Genomic DNA, 17,086 nt, shown 5'->3' on the forward strand with positions numbered 1-17,086 from the left:
GAACAATAGGGGAATGAGAACACATCCTTTCAGCCAATGCTCAGTGGCATGATGGATACTTTGTTGCCTACATCTAGGAAATTAAGGCATTCTTTAGAGAGTCCAAATTACCCCAGCTCGTTTTATGGTTGATTATGGTGTTGAGAGCAGAACTAAATAGTATTTACAGGAAGTGTGAAACCTTTTAAAAATATTCCTTATAAATACAAAAAAAAGTCTTTCTATTTTGAATATGGGCTCTTTGAAAAACAGTAAATGAATCTTGCCCAGTCTTTGCTGTTTAAATGTTGTTGCCATAAAAGTCAGAATATGGCTTCAGGCCCTAATTTAGGGATAGCAGGCTATGATGGAAAAGTGAACACTGTCTCATCTTGCCTCATAACCGCCCAGTGGGTTGCTAATTTTATTTGCCGGTGACCAACTTTACCATGATATCACCTAGCCAAGTCAATAGGTGACTGAATAGGTTGCTGGGTTAGACCCATGAGTAATTTACTTTCAGGTTAAATCAAGTGTGGGTTTCTTATTGTCTGGCATTAAGGACGACCACCTGGCACTGGGCTAAATGACTAAGTAATGACTTACATGCTGGGAAAGCTGCATCACTGATGTGGAACTCGTAATGCAAACAAAGCATATTGAGCAATATCCTTGTCAAATACACGCACATTTATGAATCACACACCCACACTACGTCTGTTTGAATGGATTAATATTGCCAGGATCATTGGAGTATCTTTGCTTTAGTAAAGCCATCTTTAAGATCTTTTCCACAGCAGCAGCTTCACTTTTACAGGCTTGCTTGTGGGTACACCGTTGGCTTGACAAAAGTTCTAAACTGAATTTCTCGCATTACTTGTACTCCATCCTGCTCATTTACATACAATTTATAGATTGTCTTTACTATTTTATTACGTAAAGTTCTAAAATTAAACTTGAACCAGCTCTGACCTTGATCTAGCATGTCTCTCTACATAACCACTAACCCAAAAAATGTCCCACTTCCTCTTGAGGAAATTTTAATCTGCACCGTGTCCACATTAACTTGAAAGTGCAACACACACACACACATTCTTTCGCTCACACACATCAGCATGTGTCAGCCCTGGGCCTGTTTCTGGTAAGTGTATGTGTGTGTGTGTAAATGTGACAATCGGTTTACTACCAAAGCAGCTCCACCCACCCGCCACTTTGCCCTACAGCGATGACTCACTGCGGTGATGATACTGTACAATACCTGTCTACATTTTTTTGCCTGTCTGTCTGTTTAAATGATCCGTGTCGCAGTATTGACAAGTATTGTAAGGGTGTGTGTGAGATAGTCCCCTCACTCGTTGTATCACTTTAAAGAACTCCAATCACTGACACGACATGACACGACATGACACGAACAGAAGTTCCATACTCGACTAAATAAAAATCAAGCAGAGTCAATTTAAATACATTTTATTCAAAATATGACAGAAGAAAATAAAAAATATAAAAATATGATGTGGAATTCAGCTTCGCAGCTAAACTAGCCCAAACATCTGCTTAGCAGAGACAGTTCAATAAGAGGTGAAATACCTCCGCATACAGTACAGTACAAGGAAATGTCAGAGGTAAAGTCTCCTGTGCCACCTGACATCCCTCCAGAACATCGCATCCGGGTTACAGAGTGTGCACTCACTGATATGAGTCTTCAGTGGTGAAAAACATTCAGGTGGGATGTAAATATTACACAACATTAGAGTATTAAAATCTGCTACAAAACTGAATCTCAATGGTGCATCTGTTTGTGATGGCTTCAACCGTACCCTCCACCATGACTCTGAAAATTTAGAAGTCCAATCTTTTAATGTCCTTTGACGTTTCAGGGCAACCACAGTCCCAGTTGTGCCCACCAGTTCCTCTTTAGCTCCACAGTGAGTGTAATTTCTTTTTAATGCAGCACTTTCCCACTTTTCATACTTCATAAGGACCATAGGATGCTCCGTCCATGTGCAACTGGGAGTTGAGTCTCTAGAGGTAATAGATGTTGAAATGTTATTAGAGAACCAACTGGTGGCTGCCTGTATCTGACCTGTATGATATTGTCTCTTCACATGCACTTCGTAGCTTTTCAGCACTAAAGAGTTGGATGCTTTCATCAGTAGCCACGGCGATGCGACCTCAACCTCTGATACATGATGGACGGGATTTACCATCCCTTCCAGTGTACCGTTGGTTGGTAAAAACTGCCATCTTGAAATTAGAAATAAAACAGTCAGAATTTTACATGGCAAGCTGGTCACAGTTTGTAAGGGAATTCCAAGAGGAAGTTTTGGACAACATGTGTGACTGGCAGTTCTGAAATCCCGCTCTTTCCGCCACACAGCTCCATGACGCGCCTCCTGCACAGCTCCTGCAGCGTCGGCTTCCATTTCCTATACGGGATCCTCAGGCTCTTCTTGGGTGAATTGATGTAATGCTCTAAGAGGGCAAAGAGGGTCGGGAAAGACCAGTCCTTGCCGACCAGTGAGAACTTTTGCTGCTTGTAGTTGATACGCACACTGACCGGCCCACTCTTAGCGTGGTAGGACAGGGTGAAGAGGACGTCTTTTTGCCGGCTGTCACGGATGAGGAAGCTGCCCAGCGGAGCGTCCTGCAGCATACGGTGGGCCTCCTCCACTCCTAGAGGGCCCCAGTAGAAGCCGCTGCGCTCAAGCTTGGCTGCTGTATCTGTGATGATGTTGCAGTCCTCTCTGGAGGAGAAAGTGCGGAAGTGAGTCTGATATTCAGAGCGGGTAGGCGCAGGAGTGAAGTTTGGATTTGGATTAGGATTGGCCTGACGCTGAAGCCGCTCTGACTCTGAACGAGGTGATGATGAAGTCGACAAGGTTGACGTCTTGTCATGGCCTTCCACTGTGCTGTCGGCTACCATCCTACAGAGGAGAGAGGCCCCAGACTCTCTCCCATCTCTAACCACCACACTGACATTCTGAAAGAAACAAAGGAGAACAAAGAAAGGGTTATTAATTTGTTCCTGAATAATTAAAGATAGGAAGACAACAAATGTGACTGATACCAATAACACACAAGTTTAAAAGCTTTGGAACTTTGTAACACTTAAAAGAAGAGATGTGTATGATTCAGTTTCTGTATGATAAGAAGAGAGTTTGTTCCTCTTTCCATTTAAAGGTGCTGTGTTTCATATGACTTGAATTCCAATCAGCTCTGATGTCACCCACATTCAGTTCGCTGTTCTGTGGTCACACACATTTGCTTTTATCGTGCTTATAGCAGCATTTTCCCGGTACCAGTTCTTCTTTTAGAATTTAATTACAAGGCAGAAACAACCCTCTTTGAAGTGATCAGCAAATTGAAGCTATTTGAACATTCCAAATTAAGCATATTTTCTGTCCATAGTAACATTTTAGGGATAGAAACACTACAACAAAAAGCTACATAATGAGTCCCCAGGGCTTGTCTGAACCTGCTGTTTAGGATGAGACAATACTTCTCATTACGCATTAGTTAAATGCAACAAGTTAAGCAGTCTATGTAAAGAGTGATCCATCTCTTTAAGCTGAAACTTTAATGATCTAAAAGCTAAGAAAAAATTACATTAATAGGCCATGATCGACAAGTGTAGTTGAATGTGGAAAAAAATTCTGGCCTTTTTTTGAGCATCTTACAGGCCGAGTCTTTAAAACTGTTTGTGATCGCAAGACTGTTTCTTTTGTTAGTGACTGCCAATCCCAAAAAAAACTAAAACCTGTAGCGTCACACAAGGGCAAATCGATCCTCTTTCAGCAGCCTGTTTGGTTTATCCATATGGTTTATCCTTTCCAAGAAACACAAGCTTGTACAACACTTTGTATTCTTCTCCTTCCACTGCAGAGGGGCCCACGGGAGGTGCGGGGGGGGGGGGGGGGGGTCGTAACAAAACACTATTCCCTCCCCCCTCATTCACCCCGTTTAAAACTATTAGTGCAACAAAACTCCAGTGATTTAAAAAAAAGCCTCACCGTTTTGTTCTATCAGCGACGTTTTAAGGATCCTTTCATCAATAATCCCAAAGTGCCGATGCTGCGCCCCAAAGGCAAGTATCCAGCAGGTAATCCGTAACGCAGGCTGAACGGGGAGAGTCGTGTCTGACAGCTCGGAGGTGACCCGTAGACCTGCTGGCTGTGCTCCTCGCCCGTCAGTACCTGTGCATGTATGCGCTGTAAACACAACTTGGTAATATATGTGCATCGCAGATCGCACCGCCCCCAGAGCTGCAGGCTTTAGCGGCAGCCCAGCAGTTTCCCTGAAACAGAAACGAAAGTGAAACTCAGCGCCGAGCCGTCCCCATACTGTTTCAGTTCAATTGAACTCCGATATGCTTTGGAGAATTTCAAGAAAAGGGCAGAAGCCACATGATAGCGGGGCGTTTACAGAAAGACAGGTGACAGATTTTAGTAATTCGAATTTTTCCTTAAATCTCTGGATTTGGCGTTAGGGTGTACCGTCATGCGCTCTCTTGGCGCAAATTCTGTGATTCGCTAAAGCTGTTTTATTGCCGATTTATAGGACGTTGGAGGCACATGCCAGGAATCTCTTTATGGAAACAACATATTAAGCTAAACGCAGTTTAAGCTGATTTTGCATGTAGACAAGGCTCCTAATATTTATAAGGACAAAGAAATGTGTGAGCGTAGTCAGAAGATCGCTGTTTGCGTTATGATCTCTGCTGCATAAAATTTGTATGGCCAAGCAATCACCCAAACGTCGTGGTCACAGAACAAACATTTGCACGATCAAACGATGGATCGCATCTTTCTGAGAGAAATATAGAGGGCGAATTATTTGGCCAGGGGCTGCAAATAGAGTTCTGCTGGTGCTGCTTCTGCGGAACTTCTGCTTCCATTTGAACTGGAACCTCTTCTGCTTAAAATATGTTGCACAGACCACACATGAAGAATGACTCATCCCTAACAAGCTCATATGATGTCACATCTCACTCTTTTTTCTTTTTTTTTTTTATCAGAAATGTGTTTCACTGCCGCCGCATAGCTATTTTCATTCAGAATTCTTATTTATTTACTTTTTTCTTTTCTTTCTTTTATGTATGACATATGATCAGCATTAGATGTGATCAGCCGGGGTAAAACTGATTGTACAATTTCTCGGTAAGTCAGGCCGCTGCCATAACGTTTGGCCTGCTTTATATATAAATTAATTATATCATGCGAACCGAAATGAAAGCAGACGAGCGTGATTACGTAGGTCTGTAACTCGTTCAGTGTGTTTCCTTATTCTTCTCTTTTTATCTCTCCTCATTGTGTGCGACTGACTGTGCACGTTACAAGGCATTGAGGCATGAGGAAATGGATGGAGCTGAAAATAATTGGAAGTCTGAAGGGACCCTTTCCAGACGTCTCCAGCCTTTTATAGTTTGATTTTAGCTGCATGCAAACAAAACAGACGCTTGTTCACAGTGCAGCCGTGCTTTGGCTATAAATGGTTTAATTTGTGATTCATGTCAAAGGAATAATGCATTTAACTGATAGCTTTAGAAAAAAAGATAGCATAGTAGCTCATTGCAGAATAATGAGGTGTTTCCATTCACATTCGTGGTGACGTCTTTATAGCTTAATGACAGAGGTATCCCAGACTTTGGATATGTGCTCCTACTCTTTGTGATTAACTTTTTTAAATTGATTTTTTTCCCTGCTGCAGAATCCTGTTGCTGTTAAAGTCATCTTTGCATGATATGTAAAAATGTAAAAGGCTGCTGATGGTAGCTGTGGGCATCACATTTCAGGTAATGAAATGTCAAACCCCAAAGTTGGCATGTTGTTAGGTTCCAAAGGAGTCAGTTAGATGAAATGAAAGTTAGGGAAACACTGAAGGTCAGCTGACACTGTTTAAAGAAGCAGCTGCAGACAGCCTTTTATACAAGCTGTGTGACCTCAGTGTGTCTCAGATTAGATTAGTGGTTCTACTATACACAATAGCTCTGCTCATGTTCTGCCTGTTGCATCAAAATAAAACTGAGCCACACAACTTCTTCATTACTGTGAAATGAGAGCCAGCAGACAGAGGCCTGCCACTTATTTGTATGCACCTCATCCAGCTTGAATATATTGGTGCGGGCATCTTTGTTGTGTGTTGTGTGCACGTTGCTCCAATAAGCACAGATACGTTCATGACTCAATAAAAGACTTGCTGATAACTCGAGCAAGTTGTGTGTCTGATCTTTTTTTACTTTTACGATCGCTGCAGCTCGATACAAAAAAGGAAAAAGAGAGAAAAAGAGGGCGGCGTAGATCAAGGGAGTACTACATTCTCTGCTCAGTTCTGTCTTGTTCGGATAGTAATGAGATAAAGGATAAAACTTAATGACAAACACATCCTAACTCTAGCACTGGGTGTACAGCTTATTCAGATCCTGCTTCTGTTGCTTAGTTTTATGGATTTCCTTCATGCATTGCTTTTGTATTTTAAATAACCACCATCTCGTTCTGTGTAACGCAGTTTTGTAACACTGCAAACACATGGACATTTGCTTTGCATGCCTGTGGTCAGGCACTGCGTGTTTATTTTGGCTCCTGGTATGTTCCATAAGTTTCATTTCTGTGAAACGGGGAGAGACTGAAGGAGAGCCGGCATGAGCAGAGCGGGAGTTGTGTCTAAACACTGATGCTTGCAGAATAATGAGACTGTGCGTGTATGACCGCACGCAAGCTGCATCCAATGCATGCGTTGATCGCAAGAAAACAAAACTAACAGCTCTGATTGTACAATACACATATCAGTATGTTGCTTTGAGATTACCTGGAAGCAGTTTCAATTATTAATATATCTTCATTTGGCGATAAAAACAGTTACAAATGTTATTTGCAGAGCAGGGGAAACCTTTGAACTACCATTCAATTTGCTGCTGAATCTTAGCAGATTCACAGCCATACTGTGTGTCATTTGCTTGAAATGTGTCAGATCTGTATCTGAGATACTGGTAACAGGTCACTTCTCCATTAATCAACTTGTCCCATCGACTTTTGGTTTGGATCTAAATCAAAGAGATTGAATCTGGTTTTACCCGTGACATGTTGGAACAGCACTGGCAAAATAAAATGTGAACAGGGTGTGTGAGTCTGTGGTGGTGTGGCAGCAGCTATGCCTTTGTGTGAGGTAAACTGTCTTTTGTGCTCCACGTGTCACTCCTCTTCTGTCATCTTCATTGAAAAGAGATTATTTTCTTTCTGCACGTGTGGATTTTTCAAAGCTAAAGACAACAGTTTCCTTGTTTTTATTGCAAGTTTACCTGCGATAACCGTTTACACATCTGGTGACAAGGTGTGACTGGTATTATTCCCCATTGGGCCTGTCACAATATTGGATTTTACTGCAAGATTATTGTGGCCAAAAGCATTCACAATAACAATATTATTGCGATATCAGTAGAAATTTAAAATGAATATCCTGCTCTCAGACACTTCTCGTGCCATTTTTGACCTTTGAGCTTTTTGTCTTTTGGCCACTGATTTATACTCAAACTACGAGTTAAGTAACTTTATAAGTAAGACAAAAATTATATGCATTTAGATTTTATTAGCAGGGGTCAGATCATGATATTATCATACATATATTATCATCATTTGTATTTTATACTCTTTTTAATATCAAGATCATTACAATGAGGCCAATGTTTAATAATTTGTTACTTTCATTCTTTAGTGTTGAAAGACTGGTCATTACCTTTTCTTCATTTGTATTTGTCTTTCTTAATCTTGCATTTTCATCATTACAGTCCCTAGTGTTACAGTAAAGGGAATCTCACCCTCCCCTTTCTGCCTTGCTACATAATAAATTGTACTTTCGGGATGAGGATTCTAACCCTTTCAGTTTGCCATGCTTTCATTTTTGTATACCTGATGTCCAGTAGTAAGGCACGAGTGGCTGCTACAGGGAATAGTGAGTGTCATCGTGTAAACAGTGCACTTTTTATATAATGGCTACAGAGCTCTTGTCAAGCCTTTGAGCCTTGGGTGTGTTTCGCAGTGTGCTGTAAACCAGATACATATTAAAGATGCCATAAAACTTTATGGTTAGCCTTTTTGATTTGGTTTTGGATTTCATTTTGACTCAGGTCAGTCATCAGCCAATGATGACAGCTCATATGCAGTGAAATAAAACAATAACATATGGTGATCAAGACAAAATAAATAAGGCTGTTAAAAAAGATACACACACGCACACAATAATGAGACACTTCTTAGTTTAGCTTTCAGTGCTGTAACTTTGGAATCTTCGCTATCTATCCTTTGGACAAAAACAGCTTTTTTGCCAAAAAAGATAGTAATTTCAACCTCTGTTGCACAGTGTTGAAACCAAGACAGTTTCTTTTGTTTTGTATGTAACTGTTACTTTGAATGAAGAGAAGAGCCAACAGGCCTTGGAGTGCATTTGGCTGAAGTCAAAGCAGTAAACTTGATCCATTTGGTCCGGTAGAAAAACATCTTCTACAGTTGGATGAAAATGAAAGTATGGAGTTCCAGCTGCATTTCAGATAATCTCTGGCAATTATTGTAAGGAAGTTATGAAGTCACTGGGACACACACAGTAATGTTTCTCTTTTACAAAGCAGAAGACACGGGAGATAAACGTATCCGTATCTGTTGTTCAGTTCTGATAATAGTGTGTTAATGCAGTTTGGCTTAATGTAAAAGTTAAACCAGCTATTAATGAACTCCTTCTATATCTGGGAACCATTACACTTTTGAGTGTTACTGGTTGCCAACAAAACCTCCCAAGACATCAGTTTCCTCATTAGATCACATATGTTAAGCTGAATTTCATCTCAAATTGCATTTCCTGAATAGCTCATTTACAAGAGTGGCGCTCAGAAACCAGTCTAACAGCCACACTTTTCAAATAGTAGGTATTTACTGGGGAATCTCACAGCCATTGAACAAGACATACAAATATTACTAACAGGGTGGAGCTTCTTCTCCAGAAAAATGTATCAGCCTTTCAACTGTTAACCAGCATTTAACCACATTGGAGTCTGTTGTCTATTTCCACACAAAGCAGCAGTACTAACTGCTGATGAAAGTGCTGTAGGCCTGATGAGAGGTCAAAGAATGATTTTTTTGCTATCGTCGACATCAGCGCTGGGAAAGAAAATCGCACAGCTATGCTTTCATTGTGGCTTTTTCGGAATGATAAAAAACAGCACGGGTAAATGATCATATCCATAAATCATGTGATGCTGACATAATAACCTCAACTTAAAGCACAGACAAAGCACTGTTTTGGGGTAAATACCCAGAAGTTAAATAATGTAAAAGTACCAATACCGTACTGTAGGTGTCTCCAACTCAAAGTGCAGCATTTGAAGTACATTCAAATACATTCTTCTGAGAGCCGAAATAATTAATTTTGGGGATTTTCGGTTAACCAAATCACAAAGCAAAAACCACTAATTATGATCTAAATGCTTACAAATAGAACTTTCTATGACTCGAAGGACCAATTAGGACAGAAAAACAGCTGCTGCTACATCATTTGAGCAGCCTTTTGGGTCTAGTGCTGATAAAATTCAACAATATAAGTATGACTGTTCAAACCTCTTCCTGTTAAGGTGACACAGGTTGTCATTAACAAAATGATTCTGTAGTTATTAACTTTGGACACACATAGCATATCACTTTTAAGTTATGTTCCCAAGCAATCCCACAGTTGACATGAGTCAGTTATTTGCTACTGCTTTTGACTGTGGGTAGCAGAATCCAATCTTTGAGTTTTGGCTAAATAGCAGCTAAATAAAAAAAAAAAAAGTAATTATGTGCTATTGATGTTATATTGATCTCCAGTTCTGAGGTAGAGTTTGTGCTGTTTTCATTGGTTGCTTTTAGATATGAAAATCAGGCTATTACATCTAGTAGCTTTAGTAGATCTATCATTTCCCACACCCTTATAAATCCTAGTTGTTCCTAGTTCCTTAGAGGAACCTCCTCTCCTTTTGTTTCTTTTTCCTCCTGCTCAGCCGCTTCATTTGCTAATCAGGCCCAAAAAGCTTCTCTGGATCTGCTGCTAGCTTCACTTTGACCGAGCCTTTTCTCTGACTGGAACCTAGCACACCTCAGCCACATCTCTGCTCTCATGGTATTTGTCTGTGGTTTTTGAGTCTGAGTAATAAGCCAGCCATAAAGTTTACTGTATTTCATTCAGGATGTCTACCAGATAAAAAAAAAAAATTAAAATTCCCCAAGTTTTTAAGACCTGGGGGAGTGAGCTGTGGTTTAGAGGCCTGCTCGCACTACATCATTTCTGAGCTATGTTTTTCTTGTACAGGTGTACAAATCTCTGACTAAAGCAATTCTAAATGTTATGGAAAGGCATACGTAATTGTATTTTTTTTTTTTTGTTGTGTTCTTGCAACATTTTCCTACACACGGGCTATTAAACCTTGGAAGTTGAAATTTAAGTCGTTGTTGTTTTTTTGTCCCACAAAGCATGAGATGAAACATTGTCGTCGTGAACCTGAATATCAGTACATTTTACAAACAGTACTCTGACTGTTAATGAAGAAATGCTGTCTGATAAGATATTTGTTATTATTAGCTCAACAACTTGATCAGGTGTCCCATGTACAGAGGCTGTGGTTCCTCGACGCAGCCCCCCCGGCCAGGACACGAACCTGGGGCCCGTTGGTACATGTCTTCCTGCACTCTCTGTGCCCCCCTTTCCTACTTTCAAAAAAGGCTGCTAGTCCCCAAAAACCTTTAAAAACAAAAGACTGTCTGTGCAGCAACCGCTTTTCACCAGAATGTTCTACCAACTCGGGCCTGTTCAACACTGGATGTAACGTGTAAATATATAAATAAGTAATCAGGGTGTAATTAGCTGATTTTTTTCCCTTTAAAGCAGTACACACACAGCTTAAGCTGTGTACATCTCCGGCTCGGACCAGTACAATTGATCCCAAAGCATTCTTTACTAGCATCTGTTGCTAACTTACAGCCATACTGCTTAACAACTTTTCACTTGGATCAATAAGAAATTTACTCTATAAACTATATAGACAAAACACACAGCAGTTTAACTGTCTGAGCACAAGATTAACAGGCAATCATTTCCAAAAATCCCTCTTCAGAGAAAAAATGGATACCGTTGACCTACAGGGTCAGTGGTCAGCTGAGATGAAGTCTGCTTTACAAATGCAGCTTTTGTATCTATTTTGGCTTTGCAGCCACATGCAAACAAAGTTTCTAGTCATTAAAATCAAATACATTGATAAGCTTCAACTATGATGCAGATATTCAGAAACTCAGTTTGCCAGAAGGGAAGATGGAGAAGCCCAGACTGTCCCAGACCTCATCTGCCACAGAAGTGGTGAAAATCTGAGATTGCTCTTTGCTGAAAAAATAAGAAAGTCTCAAACTCTAAATACAAATTCAGTGTAAAATCTAACCATCTGCCAATTAGCACACTCGTCCTGAAGTGTTCTGGGAAGGGGCGGGGACCATCGTCTTGTATCACGTGGACTTTTATGCATTCTGTGTATGCAATAATGACCAGACAGTACTGACAGCACGCACACATGTGAGGCAAACTCTACTCAAAGATTCACAAACACGCTGTGACTAATGCCCTTACGTTTATCACAAACAGCAGATAACTGCACTATATTCTATATTCTTTATACATGCACACACACTAAATCAATGTATGCTCTGGGAGTTTATTTATATGTGTGGGTTTTGATATGTGCGTTCATTCTTACAGCCTTGTTTAGTCAGAAATGGTCCTTTTTCTGGGAAGGTGAAAGTGAAAGTCTTCATACCATGGCAACAGGTAATGAAACAAAGCCTTTAAAGTCTATGACTCCGTGCTACCTGGTACAATGCCCCATTTATTTGAATTTTAGGGAAAACATAGAAGACCTTTCTGGAAACATTAACTTGCAAGCCAGTGCTGAGGTCTGGGCTCTGAGGAGGATTCATCCCTCCATAAGACCTGTTACCCTAATTTTCAGTTTAGTAATTGTTTCCTTGGCATACCTCAGTCTTTTCTCCTAAAGTTTACCAAGTAGAGCTAGTCGTGGTGCCCAAACCATACGGCGAATTGAATGAAAAATATCCATATCTGAATTTTTTCAGATGCAGCTAAAACAAATGATGTATCCAGGCTGTATCCAAAGTGGCGGAAAATACTATTTAAAATCGGCTGTTATGCGTAGATACAATGCTGGCGCATTCCTTGAGTTAGGTGCCTTTTCTAAGCTCACATGATTCCTAGATTAGATTCATTGGCCAGTTCTTTGTTAGGTATGATAAATGGACTGAAAATAAGTGGAAAAAGGAAACAGTGATCATAAAAACAAAAAAAACTCACAAATCCTGGATAACTATTGCTCAAGACCTATTTAAAAGAAACTAGGAAGTCTGGCATCTTCGAAGCAAATTATATAGAAATGAGAAGTGCCTCAAGACTATTGCACAGCTGCCAGCAATGTGACTAGTACCAATACTAGTATTATGTAGGCACAGTATTGTGTATTTGATCAGATTCTGACTCCCCACTGTGACTAGGGGACCTGCTTTCCCTGACCTGTTAGTGCTTTAATGTATGATGCTGCAGCATTAAGAGACAACATGACACTGAAGACAGGAAAAAGGATCAAAACCAGGACAGGACTCAAAACAAAATTATTTTTGTTGTTTTTTGTCAGCTCCCAGACTAAGAACTAATACTACATTAAATATCACTCCAAATCAGCTGTCTGCATATCATTATCACTACTATGACTAGAGATGCTGTCTTTAAATGTTTTCTAATAACTTAAGTTTACAACTCACATATGTATGTTTCAGTACTGGAATTATGACTCCACTTCTCAATAGTTGTCATGAAGACATGTCACACATAGTACTACTAATACTACACACACACACACAGTTACAGATTTAGCTGCTAAATATAAGCCTAGTCTTTCCAACAAATAGTTATGAGTTAACCTTTGACAAATACACAAGTATGCCCACACAAAGAAAAACTCAGACACACTATCATGCCACATATCTGTGATTGTCCTTCTTCCACATTGACTCAACACAAGTCATGTGATCTTCTGTTAACCTAGTAGCATTTGGTTGTAGGTTTTAATTCACCCAACTACTAATCTGAAAAATGCATTGATGTTGTGGACCCCTCATTTACATTTGAAGTTTTTCAGATGAATATATAGTTTGCCAAGATTCCATTGCTTCTTTCTATACTTATTCACATTTAGTGCAACATACCAACTTTTGGAAATGGTGTGTGTGGTATACACACTCGAACCGTGAGTGTTTCTTTTTTCTTGTTTCCGTTGATCTCTTTGAGCATTGCTAATAGCTTCATGGTAGATCTTTTCCAATAACAGTCATTTAGCATAGTACCATTATAGATGACGTTGCTTTCGTACTAAGACAAGTGCCTGTCCAGAAATGCTTATGTAATGCTCCTGGAATCGCTCAGATGACTTTCAAAGCACTTAAAAGATGCAAAGAAAGTGACTTCAGCTTAATGCTGCTGGTCATTTAACAGAAAAGGGAATAAGCTGAAACTAAAACAGTGACTGATATTATGTAGTACTTTCTGCCCATGGTACAGAGGTTTCGGTGTGAGTTTGAGTTTGGTTTGGCATCCAAAACCATAGAAAAAGGAAATGACACTTCTCCATAATAATTTTGAATTTTAGAAAAAGAGGATGTCTGTAAAGTGCTTACAGTAAGTACAGGCAGATAGATGCAAAACCACCACTCAAATTTAGAACTTGGGTTTATAAAGTAAATTACTCTTAAGAAAGGTCATCTGAAGTTTCACATGTGTTTTGATGTTAAATTTGGTTCAGCTCATTAATCTTTGCCAGATCTTTAAAAACAAGGACAGTGTAGTAACAGAAAGGTTATAGATCATTAAGCATAAATAGGAGTTGCTTAATACCAGTTTTGGTTTGGCTGAATACGTGGATAATGTTGGATTATTCAGCACAAAAACAAGATGGTGGGGAAAGGCCATAATGCCCCAAACAAAACCCTATGCCAAACAAACTGGAGGTGTTCTGCATGGACTCAGCCATGCCTGTTTATGAGACAGTGCATATTTGACTTTGGGCTTGTTTTCAAATTCACAAGTTATCACAAGCCATTGTTTCAAATCAAGGCTGTGTGATGAAATGACTAACAGTTGGATTCCATTTGCTGTGGCCTAAGGTCCTGGCATCATGAGTGCTGGCATACTGTCACAGTGAGCATTAGAAATAGAAATGATACATTCTGCCGTTACAGAGGTCTGAAAGCCAAGGTGAGCCATTTAAAGGGAAGAAAAGAAAAACGTACAGGAAAACTCATTTGTGGGTGGAGTTGGTGGCTATTGTTAAATTCTAAAGGAAAAGCTCAAGATCTTTTGGAAGCCTGCTTATTGGTATCCTTGCTGAGAAATGGAATGAGAGATAAAAGACTGATACCACTCTGACATTTGTCTGTGTTTAATTGAGTTTTGAGCAAACAGCCTTAGCTTATCACAAATAATGCCAACATCCAGGCATCCTGACTCACTGTCAACTTTTCATATGCTACCCAGCACTCTGTGTGCTTATGCTGATACTATGATAAGATAAACGGTTGGGATGAGGATTAAGAAAATGAACCATGATAACAAGCGCACCTTTTTTGTGCAACAAGCTCTTTTTTTCTCAGTTAGCTTGATGACAAGTCCCTGATACCACCAGCAGATTGTTTGTCGATGACATTTGATTTTAATCTCAGATTCAGTTGAATTTCCATTTAACTCTAAATTTAACTTGAACCATTTACCATGAATCATTTAACTTGAAATATGATGCCCACAGGTCTTTGACAAATGTCTGTATGTAAATCTAAGAGTATAAAATATTTCTTCATTAATACCTTAAGAAACTTTTTCTTTTTTTTTGACAGTGAACAGTTGATAATTCAAATTAATTCAATAAATATGAAAGAGAACAATAACAAACTGTCTTATTGATAAAATAGTGATAGTACAGTCATCATATAAGGCTAAGTACTAGTCATTTTTACAATGAATTTGAAGAAGCCTCTGACTGATCGCTGATAGTGTGTCATTTTGTTCTTTTTGTTGAGCAGCTTCTGCAACATGCCTCTTTGCACAATCAGCTCCCGTGGCTCCAGAGCAGTCCCGAGCACAGACACAGACTTCTTTATCAGTTGAGTTTCTTTTTTGTTTTGTTTTTTCAAGAACAAAACAATGAAGAACTAAATGAAAAGATCTGCTTCAGTCAGTTTTTGATCAAGGCTTGCAACCAGGAGAGCCTCTTGGCAGTGAAGCCGCTTCTGGTCAAGACATTAAAAAAAGCTGGCCCTTCTCCTTCTCCTTCTCCTTGTGCCAAGCCATGCAAATTTGCTGGGGCTTATCGCTTCATTTTGACTGTACTGGCATGAAAGCAACGACAAGAGAGATGGTGTTTTATAAGTTCTTGGCTTTTGTCAAACTGTTTGACAATACAAATACTTGCACGCCAAAGAGGAAGTCATACATCCTAGAAGGCCGGTGGCTCAAAAACAAGTTCAAAGTGTTTGCAAAGTTCGTTTTTGAGAGAATGAAAGCTCCACCTGAAAGACATCAGTGAACTAAAAATAGCCAGTGGGAACAGCAACCAGAGAAAACTAGATTTATTACTTCTCGACAAAGTTCAACTTTCTTTCTGTTGCCATGGTTTCTAACACACTGCAATCTAATAAATGTTGACAATGACTTCTTACTCTACTGCATTACCACAATTTACTGTCTTTCCACTCACAAATATGTTTCCATGACATGTTGAATGAATTATATATTTTAGAACATGTTAACTATTACATGCTCTGCATGGCCGTAAACTGAGCTCACAATAGTGTCATCAATCTATCCGTTAGTTATATCCACTTTAACATGTAGAGGGTAAAACGGGGCTGAAGGTAATCCTGTCGTCCACAACACCCAAGAACGACAGCATTTACAGCTAGATTTCATTTGCCAGTTAACCAGCTGTCCATGTCTTTGGAATGATAGATGAAAACCGACCCAGGATTAACTCCAGTCAGTGAGCACTGACTGTGTCAGTTTACAACAGCCATCAAGTGCAAATATGGAACTTTGTCTCCCTCTAGTGACAGAATAATAAGTGTCAAAAATATGTTCTCTCAAAAATCTTGTCCCTCTATTTTCTTGATAGATTCATTGAGCAAAGACATGTTAAAAGTCCAGATTCTCACAAAATGCAGATAGCTGTGGATAAAAAGGAATGCAAAGGATGTGTTTTCCAAGGAGAAGATAGAGAAAGGGCTGAAATTGCTGCGTGGTATACAACTGAGAAGCAGAACAGTCTACAGTATGACATCAATTCAGCTGCAGCTTGTAGCCACTAGAGAGCAGCATTTTGTAATGTTGGATCAATCTCCCTGCTTCTGAGAGGCATACTGTAGATGAGAGAGGGACTGAGTGAAGGAGAGAACCAGGTCATAAGGTGCTGTGTGGGTGTTTTTTGCCAGATGAGAGATGGAGATCACCATCAGGCTGGAGGTAGAGAGGGTAGAGAGTCTCTCACTATTTTTTCCCTCTGCTCTCTTTCTCTCCTCTCTTCCTCTTCTGTCATCCCCACGAGACCCAGTCTCTCTTTATAAATAGCTGAACTGTAAGTGGTGTAATGAGTCTTTTTCTTCTGGTTCCTCATCGCTCATTTGATCACAGATTCCCTCTGTGGAGCAGTTGTTGTTAGTATATATTAAGTGAGTTGTTGCTATCAACATTGGGTTCATGGAACCAGCATTAGTCTAATTATATTATAGCCACACCTATATATTCTTGAGTGGGCAGGACTCATTAAAGACTTGTTCCAGAGACCTGGGTCTTTGGAACAAGTCTTTTGGAACGGCGAAATAAGATGCAAATAACTTACTTCCTCTTTTAATATCTTTCTCCCATGCTGATGGTTTAAAAGCTCTGGAACAGGATCAGATGCTTACATGCCTCCTATTGTGAAACGGTGAGTGTGCATCTCATCAAAAACAGAGGAGCTTGCAGGTCTGATGCCACCAACAGGTGGGTTGAG

At 39.8% G+C, this 17,086-nt stretch overlaps 1 protein-coding gene across 1 annotated transcript; it reads right to left on the reverse strand.

Annotated features, from left to right (window-relative positions):
- Positions 1-2,181: 2,181 nt before the first annotated feature.
- socs1a (suppressor of cytokine signaling 1a) lies at positions 2,182-4,190 on the reverse strand. Its single transcript, XM_072369225.1, has 2 exons — positions 3,990-4,190; positions 2,182-2,959 (listed from the first exon to the last, which is right to left on the reverse strand). The coding sequence occupies exon 2, from the start codon at positions 2,900-2,902 to the stop codon at positions 2,270-2,272; it is 633 nt and encodes a 210-aa protein (XP_072225326.1). The 5' UTR covers positions 2,903-2,959; positions 3,990-4,190; the 3' UTR covers positions 2,182-2,269.
- Between the last annotated feature and the right edge of the window lie 12,896 nt (positions 4,191-17,086).

The sequence above is a fragment of the Leuresthes tenuis genome, unplaced genomic scaffold, assembly GCF_036924035.1.
Source record: "Leuresthes tenuis unplaced genomic scaffold, fLeuTen1.0.hap1 SCAF_17, whole genome shotgun sequence".
Lineage (NCBI taxonomy): Eukaryota > Metazoa > Chordata > Actinopteri > Atheriniformes > Atherinopsidae > Leuresthes > Leuresthes tenuis.